This window comes from Colossoma macropomum, unplaced genomic scaffold, assembly GCF_904425465.1.
Source record: "Colossoma macropomum unplaced genomic scaffold, Colossoma_macropomum, whole genome shotgun sequence".
NCBI lineage: Eukaryota > Metazoa > Chordata > Actinopteri > Characiformes > Serrasalmidae > Colossoma > Colossoma macropomum.
In genome coordinates, this window is record NW_023494786.1 from 21,109,845 (window position 1) to 21,122,846 (window position 13,002).

Consider the following 13,002-nt stretch of genomic DNA (forward strand, 5'->3'; position numbering starts at 1 on the left):
GATACTTAAGTACACACTAACTGTTTAGGAATGGTTTAGGAAAGATATGGAGAGCATCCAGATTATGACTGGCCATAACACAATGACAAAATTGTTAAAGACAGTTGTTTATACCCATAAAACCCATTGGATCACCCGGACCTCCAACACTTTAGCAATGGCCTAGGATAACATAGCAACAGCCTAAAAACACTTCAACATCTGCCTCGGATGCCGTAGCAATGGCCAACCAAACCTTAGCAACCATTTGAGATTTTGTAGTGATGGCTTTGTCACACCAACTTAAAGTTCATTCACAAACTTTCCTGTTCTATTTTACCGAACGATCTGAACAGGAGCTGTATGGTATATTCCTGTAGACCACATGTGTCAGGCTGCAGTCCTTGCAGGCCAAAACACTGCAGACTTCAGGATGCTGCCTCATTAAACACACCTGATTCAGCTAATTAGCTAATTAGCAAAGCCTTCATTCAACTGAATTCAATGCTAATCTTTACAACACTTTGCCCTGGACTGTCCCCAGTTTGACACGCCCGCTGTTGACATTCCTATAGTATTTCTATGGACTTTTTTTCCAAAAGAGAATTAATGTTCAGCAAATTGCCATTGTTAGGACAAAATCTCCATGTTTGTCACGTTTAATTAATAAATTAATTAATTTATCATTGTTATTGAATTCTTTCTGAATTTAAAGTGTCAGTCACCCTTTTCGCTGTGCTAACATTTCATGATGAATCAACCAAAATTACTTGGAAAAAATCCTGTTCAATTAATGTTTTTTTTCTTGTTCTAGTAACAATTTGTTTTAACAGCGATGAAATGCTAAATGATACAAACAAACAAAAATAATAATTAAAAGGGCTATATGTATCTTTCTATGCAATGTGATTTGAAGGTTTTACTCATCAGTGTTTAGTTGTTCATTTTACTGCACTTGTTTTGAACAACATCCCTCGATATCAGTCTATGTCATGCCTGTTGAATATGGCACCAAAGATATGCCCAAAAACACAGCTGCACTGCAGTTTTACAATGGAAAAATATGGCTTTAATAACTGGTTCCCTTATTAAACATTATTACTCACAGACAAAATATATGAGCATATATCTGGGCACTGGCACTGGGTAACATTAGTTGAAAGAGTATAGCCTGACAAACAGAAAAAAACGTTGTATGGCTGCTAAATTATTCAAATGTTATGAATACACACTAGAAAACACAATTTGTTCATGTTTCCTTTCATTTTTCTTTCCTTTTGTCATCTGCAATCATCTGCAAAGCATTCACATGAATCATCTAGGGAAAAAAGAGGCAGCCTTAGTCATGATCCTGCCACAAACCACCAAATCCTGTCCATTCCAGAATCGCATCTTTTATTCAGGTTCTTGTGGTTTAAGGCTCTGGGCAGGTCTTCAGAGAGAACAGCTACATATTAGCTGTAGCCTGTTTCCAGAAAGAGCAGGACTGTTGTGATTTGCCTTTGCTGGAGTTTGACTGTAGCAACGTCTGAGCATTAGTTATATTATGGCGCCCTCATGTGGTTATAAAACAAAAGTCACATTACGTTTGTAACAGAAAGTAACAAAAAATAAGTAAAAAATGTGTCTAATTATGTTTTAGTGTTCAGAACAATGAATGTACAGTTGTATGCAAGAGTTTGTATGTCTCTGATCAAATTACATGTTGATTTTCTGAGTGAAAATAAGTGAACACATCCTCTGCAGAGGACACACTTCTGCACATTTAATGCGTAATTACTGTTCATTTGTTGTATTTAACACATAATATAAAATGTGGCCTGTGCATAAATTATGACACATTTCTGATTGTATTTTTTTTTCAAGATAAAAAGAAATTGTGCACTACAATGTTCAGAAAAATGCCATATCCAAGTGTGTTCTCTGTTAATGCTGAACTTATTTTGACTTACAAAATCCATAAAGCATGTGATTTGACCAGGGGTGTTCAAACTTTTGTATATGACAAAGGATTTTGTACAAAAGATTTTTTTTGCCACAAAATGTTCATTTTTTCTCTCATATATTCTGCACATTGGAAGGCCATACATGAATATGCTTTATGTAATTTAATCCAGTTGCTGGGGTTGAGGTGACTAAAAATGATGAAAATGGGATAGGGGCAAGTTAAGACTAGGAACGTTGCAAAATGTTCAGAAAGACATCTAGAACAGGTCATGCAATCATGCTTGGCTATAATCGGAGCATCTAGGAAAGGCCCAGTCCTTCATCCACAAGGACGGGTTGAGGCTCACCACTTTTGCCAAAAAAAAAAAATTGCATCAGCGAGTAACCAAACAGTTTAAGAACACTGAAAGTGTATGGTGCATAATGAAGTGCAAAGTGCAACCACAAAGAACCTTTATGGTTCTGCTGAAAGGAAAGGTGATTTAACGCAGTGGCTAACATACTCCTGTCCCAACTTGTTTGGAATGTGCTGCAGGCATAAATTTGGATTGTGTGTGTGTTTACAAAACAAACATTCCTCTCTAACTCTCCTCCTTACTATGCATATGGGTAAAATACACTTGCATTCATTTCCAGGCTAGTTCACAAAGCTCTGATTGTTTTAAACTTCTTTATCATTTCCCTAACAGATATGGGGCTTATGACTTGTGAAGGGCAATGTGCTTTTATTTAATTTCATTAGTGTGTTTTCTTATCTTCCATATGTTGACAAAAGACGAAAGTAAATCATACCACATTGCTTTTTTCAAGATTATGCGTTCAGCTGTAGCATTACTCTTTCCCAGAAACCTCTGATCTGTTCCATTGTGATTTTAGGCATCTCCTGACACCACTCATTCTCCACTGGAGCTTCATGCATCCTCTCAGAAATAGTTGTCTGGTTCAAACAGTTTAATGACAATGGCCTCATGTGGGTGGAGCTTTATGGACTGAAGGGACACAGCCCCGAGACGGTCCAGACCCGTGCTGGTCACAAACACTCCTTCTTCAGGGAGGCTGGGGGCCCAGTTAGGGTCCAGAGACTGAGGTTCTGAACCCAGGTTAAACAACACCAGGACATGAACGCAACCCCAGGAGCGCAGGAAGGCTAGAGGGGGCGTGGCTGAGGAGTTAGATTGGGCAGAGCTGTTGAAAGGGAGAAAGGTAAAGGTGCCAAAAAGAAGTGCTTCTTCACGAAAACGAGTGCGACTCAGAGACTGGAAGAGCGAAGTGGAGCGCCTCGATTTGATCTGATTCTGTCAGAGAAAGACAAAGTCTCACATGAGCATGCAAAAGTTTGGGCACACCAAATGTTTTGTTGATTGTGAATATGAGTGAGCACACCCCCATAGAGAACACACTTCTGCACATTTTAATGCACAATTACTGCTTATTTGCTGAATTTTAAATATTTGAAATTTGCACAGATATCCCATATTTTTGTTTGTTTACTGTAGAGGACTTATTAACTTATTTTCACTTAGAAAATTGACAAAATATGTAGGTTGAGTAGGGATATCCAAACATTTGCATACATCTGTGCATGGAAAAAGTAATTATTGCTTAATAAATAAGTAGTATTGTTAAAAGATCTTGCTTACCTGTTGTATAGTGTCTTCATGTGCCTGGTCATCAATAGGCAAGTATACAGAAACATTCTATACACAAAGACAAATCAATGACTTGATGTTAATATTATCATGTTTATATTTGATTTGCTGTACAATATTATGATGTACTTTAAGTGAATATACTGATAGCATGTTGGCAGCTGACTAAAGCTCTCTGCTTACCACAGGCTGGCTAATCTCATCACCATATCTGATAATTGGAGTTCCTGGTAGGGTCATTATCAAAACCATGAAGACTTTCTGTAGCTCCCAGGCTATAGGCCTGTCCACCTGCAACACGCATTTCCACAGGCAAGTGAGCTGGACTACTATACAACATATGAATACATATGAATACCCATACTGTGCCTTTGTTACTACTTCCATTCTTTTCAATGGACTTGCTTCCAGTTTTTCAAAGAAATCTGCTGGGATATTTTCCATACCTACAAAGTTCAGTTTTAGAAATTGGTTACATTTTCTGCTTCTCATCATCCAAATTTCATTATGTGAAACCCAGCAAATAAATAGAAATTGTACACACAAATTTGCAGGGAAATGTCATATATATCTAATTTGTAAAGGACTTCTTTATCTTAAAAGATGCTATGATGCCTTTAATGTTAAAGATGTACACACAGACTGACAGAAACTCCAACAAGTTTTTTGTTTGTTTGTTTATTTGTTCTAGATTGAGAGTAAATGGAGAGAACAGGAGTTTTTCCCACAGAAATTCCTGGGGTAGTGATTTGTAAAGAAAGATGTCCACTTACTGTCCAGCTTGACCATTCTCCCTGCAGTGTCTTCAGCCTGGTCTCCATGGCTTCAGCTAGCTTAGCTGCAGATAACTGGTAGAAGGACGAGGGGAGCAAAGACTCTGAGACCAGATCCACCAGAGAGCTGTTCACTGTTGGCCTAGATGCGTTGAGTGCTGAGGAGGAATCACCTGTTTGCTTCACCATCACAATCCTACAAAATAACATACACACATGTAATAACTACTACACATCTGTGTGGTGTACTGCTGCTCAGACTGTATCCTGTGTCATTGTTCTAGTTTTCAGGACTTTAACTTATAATAATATAATACATTAATAAATCTCTGATCTCAATTTGATTATTTTGGTTTGATTGAGTATTTTTACATTTATTTAACACATAGAACATACATTAGTGGAATATAAACAAAATGTTTTGTTACATTGGAAAACAGCCTGATAATTTCATTTTGGCAAAGCACATATTTTAATAATCAATAACTCTTTAAAATATGCAGTTAAATTGCTACCATCAGACTGACCTGTCAGGATTCATAGGTGCATCTTTACACCTCTATCAGTCATAGGCATATGTTTGGGTGCCACTTGTCAAATGACATGTTTTGTTGATGAGTAAACACATCATCTACAGAGAATACACATATATTTTAATGCACCATCACTGCTTACTTGCTGAGTTTAACATACTGGAAAAATATGTGGCCTGTGCAAAGGTTATGGCACAGTATGCTAAACACAGTAAATAAATAGAAATTGTACAGTAATATTAACAGAAAAGGTCTTATTGGAGTGCATTACCTGCAGAGGATGTGTTCACTTCAACTAGGCTACAAAAGATGTCATTTGACCAAAGGTGTTCAAACTATGCATATGACTGTGTTTCATCTTAAAATGAACAAAACCTTGAATCAGCATTTTTGTTGTTGTTTTATATTTTTCATATCTTTACAATGTGATAATTTTTATAATGAATGGATCAATAGAAACTTACATTCATAGTTAATAATTAGTTTATTCTTGTCATGTAAAACTACCAATTCTGAGACAAGGTTTTGTTCCAACAGCAACACATTATAATATACTGTATGATATTGTTATCTAATCTAATCTAATCTAATCTAATCTAATCTAATCTAATCTAATCTAATCTAATCTAATCTAATCTAATAAAATATAATATAATATAAGGCGGCACGGTGGCACAGTGGGTAGCGCTGTCGCCTCACAGCAAGAAGGGCCTGGGTTCGATTCCCGGCCGGGTGACCAGGGTCGTTTCTGTGTGGAGTTTTGCATGTTTCTCCCCGTGTCCTGCGTGGGTTTCCTCCGGGTACTCTCGTCCGGTTTCCTTCCCACACCGCCCAAAACATACAGTCAGGCCAATTGGACATGCTAATGCCCCTAGGTGCGCGTGAGTGTGTGTGGATGTATATGTCTGTTTGTCTGCCCTGCCATGGGACTGGCGACCTGTCCAGGGTGTATCCTGCCTTCCGCCCGATGACAGCTGGGATAGGCTCCAGCACCCCACCGCGACCCAGAAGGATAAGCGGTTTAGATGATGGATGGATAATATAATATATTCATATTATGTTGGAGCTAAAGCAGCTGTAGAATACCTTTCATTGTACTCAATGTTGAACTCTTCAACAAGTCCTCTCCATTCTGTCAGTGTCTGGAAGTCATAAACATATAATAACTTTTTTATAATAACCATACTAAAGTCTTCCTTTTACCAGAGTAAAGCAGGATTGGTTCAGAAGATTATATCACCACATGAAATGCATCGTCAGGACAGCTTTACCTTTTCAGAAAAGGCAGAGTCTGTATCACAGATTCCAAATCCTGACACCCCTAACACAAGCCAGTATCTTAATGAGTCCTAGAAAAGAAATGGTACAGCGTAAGACAGTGGAGTACTCTGCCTGGATCTGTCTCCAACAGATATGGTACTAGTGGTAACATAGCAAAAGGTGCTAAAGTGTTTTTAGAGTTTTAAGATGATTTTACCTGGACAGATGAATCAGATAACATCTCCGTCTTGTTACTGAACTCAGGTCCGTTAAGCAGATCCAGGTTGCAGAGGTCCAGGATGATTCTTACACCTGGATTATACAAATAACTTTTACTAATTCTATACAGACAGGAATGTTGTTTTGTGGTTCAAGTACTGTGTAATTAATCTCTTATGAGTTCTAAAATGCTATTAACTGGAAATCTACTCAGGTTTTACCAACTTTACACTTTGCATTTCATCTCATTCTGTACTTTCTATAGACACTAACCTATGTTTGAAATGAAGGTTCCTAAATTGTTGTTAGCAATAGATGTATGGTTCTAAAAATGTCAATTATTAAATAGAGATTCTTTAAACTTTAAAAAAGTCATCACTCTTGCGCATCTCACATACATAAATGCTTCTTAAAAAGTTCTTTAGGGAACAAAAAGTAGTTCTCTTATGGCATCATTTCAAATAACCCTTTTCTTTTTGTTCAATTAATATCAAATAGATTATTTTTAAAAATGACACAGGAAATAGACAGATTAGACTGAAGGTCTTTCTACTGAAATGTCCAGTCACCTACAAATCTATCAAACTTGGAAATGTATGACTGAACGGCGCCACCTCCTGCAGACCTAGGAGGCCTCTGCTTATTGAATTTTCAGTGAATAAAGCACACCAAAGCAATAATGTGTACACTGGAGCGATGAAGCTCTCCAGATAATCCAGACAATCCCTAATCTACCTGCTTTATGGCAGTCTGTGATGAGCTGGTAAAACTGTGGTAAAGTGCCCAGTCGCTGGTCAATCTCAGTCAGGTTGGGTGGGGAAACATCATGCCTGAACAAACCCTCCAAAATCATCACCCCAACCCCCAGAGACCGGAGGTAGTCGAGCCTGTCAGATACCTCTGAACAGGAGAAAGTCATGATTATTGTTCACAAAGAATGTGATGTGATATAAACAACATGAAATTTTAACATTAGCCATCACTGGTTGAACGCTTTGGGCTTATTACTATGTTATTAAGGTTTATTATGCAATATCTACTATGAATTACTCAGTAACTACTATGTAAGGTATGTAAGAGTGGCAAATCTCTGAACCTGCAAATGGATCTAGGAGTTTTACAGGTTAACAAATCCACATCAGCCTAGTAGAATGCAAAAGCACAGAAAGTACTATGTCATATTTGTCCTATCAACTGTTTTTAATTGTTTACACTATTTGTAAATTTCAGCTGCGATTTTCATTATTTGGACATTTTATAATGAATGTACTAAAACAAATTGTCCATAAATACTCAGAAATTGTCCAACACTAAAAAGAAATAAAATTCATGAATGACTATAAAAGTTAGGAACAGTTTTTCTTTCATTTTTAAAGATCTTGTTAAACACTATAGATACTCTATTTGGATTTTATTTGGTTGATATTGCAGCTACTCACTGCTAATAGCACTGGACTCTGTGTTGTCTACATCCAGGAACAGAGCTGGCTGCAGCCGGTAAAAGAGCTCTTTCTGCCACCAGTGTAGTGGGGTGGCCACAGGCCGTGGGCTCTGAATGACCACTGCGATGGCAGTACCCAGCATGGTCAGCCACCCCAGCCAGAAAAGCAAGACCAGACGAGAGCGGAACTTTCTCCAGCCTGGCCCACCAGCGACGGCCTCCAGCTGTTCTCTGTTCATGGGCTTCCAGGTATTTAGATCTGGCGCAGCTTCTGGGATTAGTAGAGGGAGGGTCTCTGAGCCCTCCAGACTGCCTGACAGGCTGAGCCCCGGGCCCACAAGGCTGCCGTAGCCTGGGTCTCCATCCATCTTTAAAGGCATTCTGTCTTAGTAAGACATACAGACACGCAGAGACAGTTAATGAAGACCAAAATGGGGTGAATGAGTTTCAGAGATGAATTTAGCTTTGATCCAGTACAGTACAGAGTAAACATAAATTCACATGATAACAGATAACCAAAAACGAATGAACGTGGCAATTCAGCAGGAGCTGTAGAAAATAAATAAATAAATAAATAAATAAATAAAGGTCAGGTTGATTTGTGGGTGGAAACAGGCAATGAATAGAGGGAGAAATATTCAGGTTACAGTCATATACAAACGTTTAGGTGCCCCTGGTCAAGTGAAATGTTTTGTTGATTTTGTAAGTAAAAATAAGTTAACACACCCTCTACAGATAACACACTTCTTCACATTTTAATGCACAATTGCTGTTTTTATGCTAAAATGTAAATATTGGGGAAAAAATAAAACATGAAATGTGGCCTGTGCAAAAGTCATGGTACATTTTATAGTTTATTTTTCATTTTTTCTAATGTGTTAAACTTAGCAAAAATGTTAGAAATTTCACATCTGTAGAAAAATGCCATTTAAAGTGCGCTTCCTGTAGAAGATGTGATAACTTATTTTCACTTAGAAAATGTATAAAATATGTCACGGTAGTTTTGCCTATTTGCCTTTTGATTAAATTAAGCTGAGAAAAAGAATAAAAGATGAAAAAAAGTTTGACTCAAAATTTGAAGTTGACCTGACGTTTATTTTTTTGTGCAGTGCTCCCTGCCTTGCCAACAGAAACATTTGAATAAGAAAAAAATACAAGGAAACAAAACTACAATATCAACAATAGTGTAAATAAGTATTGAGGCAATAAATACACAGTGATGAAATTACTTGCAAAGCTAGTAAATGAAAAATATTTTCCTAATACAATACCAGCTTGTTTTACAAGGTGTTTAAAAACTCAGAAGAGATTACATTCATCACATATTTCTTGATCTCATAAGAAATGGCTGTACTGATTAGTCCTATTTATATATTAATTTATACTGAAAATGTACATTTATATTTAAACCTTAAACAAAACTGTAGTTTTGACAAATTTAAGCATTAATTAGCCCTTTACCTGAGTGACAAAGGAACAAGGTTACTTGTGCTGTCATGCTGATGGCTTACCTCAGCAGAGCTTCTTTGTTAAAGCAGTGTCCTGTTTATGTTGCTTCTTCTAAGCCAAGTGCCACTGTGCTTGCTGTGTGCCTCTATCTATGTTTTCTTTCTTTTTTCCAATACAAATGAAAAAAGAGGCCCCCAAAGACATGACTGAGTAATTAGTACAGAGGTGTCATGACATGCCACACTTAAGCAACACATTCTGTATATATTGCACACTGCAGCCTCCTGACACTTCACTTGTGGCAGCCTGAACAGCACAATCCATTCCAAGAAGATTCATTGAGGTCTTACTAATTCTAATTTGCTGTGTCAGTTTTATATTATTATTATTATTATTATTATTATCATTATTATTATTATTAGTTCACCCAAGTCCATGTATCTATTTGCATGTTCTGGTAATGCAGTATATTCTGTTAGTATATGGTACAATACATACTTAAAATTACGGTTCTTCAGGGGTTCTTTAGTAAAGGCAATGGTTTTATTTAGAACCAAAGATTCTATACAGAACTACTTGCATGCTTAAACGGTTCTTTACATGGTGAAAGCGTTCTTCAGATTGATGGACAATGTGCTGTAGATGGTTCTATACAGAACCTTTTTGAAAAGTGTTCTATATAGCACCAAAAGGGGTTCTGCTGTTGTTACAATGTCAAGCTTGTAACAATAAAAATTTTGGTGCTATATAGAACCCTATATAGAACCATGTACAGCACATTCTCCATCAATTTGAAGAACACCTATCATACCTGATGTAACAAATAGATAGACAGTGGAACTTCTTAGTGAATCCAGCAACTATCAGCCTAGAAACTGAAGGCTATTAGACACTATTCCTCTCCTCATGGGATTCCTTTAGTCTAACATAAAATGCTAAAGCTACAGTCAGAGGTCTGACCAATGTCAAAGCAGTATAGATGTTGTCACCAACAAAAAATGAAATTAAACACAAAAAAGGAAATAGTAACTATGTAAAAATAGTAGATATGAATGGCTTAAATGTAACAGAGTAAATAGTAGACTTCTTTACTCACTTCTTTACATACTTGAGTAGAAGTAAAAGTATTATTATTTGAGTCAGGACAGTATCTAAAATTTTACTGAAGTACATGCCCTTGAGAAATGTAGCTAATTACTATTCACATCTAGTAATGTATATCCCATTAACCCCTTAAATGGCCAGGGCCCACCAGCTGACCCAAAGTTTTACTACACACTTCTATAATCTAAGGATAACTGAGCTAATTTGCATTGTAGTTTGTGTAGTTACTGAATAATAAGTCTCATATCATAAGCCTGATATTTTAATGAGTTAATGCACCAACAAAGCCTATTATTTTAACAATGATACACTTTGCTTTTAATCAGTGTCTCATTATGCTAAGAGCTAAACATCCATTAGCAAACACTGACAAACATAACTATGATATGGAAAGTACACAGACATAAAAAAGCAGTTTTTACATGTAGTTTTGTACAATTTGTGATACATTTTCAGAGAGACAAAATGCATGTAAGAGGATTACGTTTTTACAGTACAAACATTCTGCACCCATCATTAAAGAATTATTGAAAAATTAACAGTAATCCAAGTTAAATTTACATTAAAACAGTGATCAGAATTGGAGCACAGATTTGAAGAAAATGAAATAATAAGCTCAGTGGGGGGCAGAGTAGCCTAAGACTATACTTTCCATAAAACAATTTAAACAGAAGTACAGAAGTACCAGGTCAAAAAAACTTAGAATACAACATATATTACATTCTTCACAGATATACTTGAGTATACATGAAAGTCTTATATTTTGAAAACACTTAGAAAAGTACAAATCAATTCAAATTTTGCTTAAGTACATGAAACTGAGTAAATGCAAATAGTTTACTACCCACCTCTGAAGTGCAGATACTGGGTAGCAGTTTTTTGAGAATGAGTAGCACCTTAGCTGAGGTCAGCAGATGTCACAGATTGGCAGGCACATGTGCTATAAGAAGTGTCTATGTTACACATTTTAAAGCAGTTTTCAGTCCCAGTCCTAGTTATTTTCTTTAGAGACACTTTAATGTGACTGACACTTCAATAGCAGTGGGCCTCTGAAACAATTTTCTCTTACATGCTCAGTAAGGCAGACGTTTAAAAGGGAGTCAAATACAACAAATGTATCTTAAACTGCAGAGGAGAACACAGCCTTGATGGCTGTTAATGATAGCTTATTGATATTTCTTGGTCATAATACAGCTGGCTAACAGTGTACTTATTAATATATGATTTGGGGTATCTATATTTATGTTGAAGGAACAGTAAGTACAGATTACCGTGTAATGGTGATATAGTCAGCTGTACTAAAATAACCATGCTTTAAATGACCTGTTATAGGCATTGCTTTTGATTGATCAATTAAAATCCTGTCCCAATGTTACAAAAACAATAATGATCAGCAAATCAGAAGACATTTTACAAGACAAAATCTGTTTATCGTTTACTTGCAATAAAATAAAGGAACTGCAGGTGGCAGCTGTAGATGCAGTATTGTTGGCAGAATCTATGGTCTAGCCAGGCACTCACTGTTCCTCAGGTCAGAGGTTCTGAAATGGTGGACTGAAATGTCCTCTCCTGCATCACTGCATCTGCCCTATTCCCAACATCGAGTATAGTTTTTCACAGTGGTCGACATAATTCCTAACCTTACAGAGCTTTGTACAGACTAAAATCTGCCCCACATGTTTTTCAGTGAAGAGTTTACACAAAGTGAAGAGTGAATGGAAGGCTTGTGATGCTGTTTCCAAGGTAACCACCACTAGTTGGAATCCTCTGAGCTGCCAATATCCTAGAATGATAAAAAGTCAAATAAGAACTCAACCCAAACCAGTAGTTTGGCTTTTACTGTCCTTGGCTTGTTTGTTGTCTCTTTAAAACTGGTTATACAGGTGATAGATACACATTACTGTTCAAAAGTGTGGAATCACCTGTCATATTAATAATTGCCATGTTAATTTAAAATTTAATTTAATAATAACGTCTACAGTGTAGATTGGGATGCTATGAGCTAGAAACCAGAAGGTATTTTAAAATGTTTATTCAGTAAAACAACAACAACAAAAAAAAATTATGAACATCAAGAAGTTCTTAAGCAATAAATATTATATTATAATTGCCTTAAAGTAAATTGCCTAACTTTAAAATTTTAATTTTAAAGTTATTAAGTTATTTGCCTCAAGATTTGATCTTGATTTTTCAAACAAAGAGCATTCTGGATGTTAATTCTACAACCTCATTTCCAAAAAAGTTGGAGCACTGTGCAAAATGTACACAATGCAATGATGTGCAAATCATTAAAACCCTATATTTAATTGAAAATAGTACAAAGACAGCATATCAAACATTGAAACTGACAAATTTTATTGATTTTGAAAAACGTGCTAATTTTGAATTTGAGACCAGCAACAGGGGCAACAAAAGACTGATAAAGTTGCGTAATGCTAAATAGGCAACAGGTCGGTAATATGACTGGGTATAAAAAGAGCATCCCAGAGAGGCTGAGTCTTTAAGAAGTAAAGATGATGAGGGGTTCACCACTTTGTGAAAGACTGCGCTAACAAATAGTGCAACAATTTAAGAATAACGTTTCTCAATGTAAAACAGAAAAGAACTTGGGGATTCCATCATTTACAGTATAGAATATCATTAAAAGA

General features: G+C 36.4%; 1 protein-coding gene across 1 annotated transcript; it reads right to left on the reverse strand.

Moving 5' to 3' along the window:
- Nucleotides 1-2,807: 2,807 nt before the first annotated feature.
- LOC118803104 (4F2 cell-surface antigen heavy chain) lies at nt 2,808-8,181 on the reverse strand. Its single transcript, XM_036563615.1, has 8 exons — nt 7,800-8,181; nt 7,096-7,260; nt 6,359-6,453; nt 6,153-6,230; nt 5,968-6,023; nt 4,349-4,544; nt 3,759-3,866; nt 2,808-3,221 (listed from the first exon to the last, which is right to left on the reverse strand). Exons 1-8 carry the CDS (start codon nt 8,179-8,181, stop codon nt 2,850-2,852), a joined length of 1,452 nt encoding a protein of 483 aa, XP_036419508.1. The 3' UTR covers nt 2,808-2,849.
- Nucleotides 8,182-13,002: the final 4,821 nt, after the last annotated feature.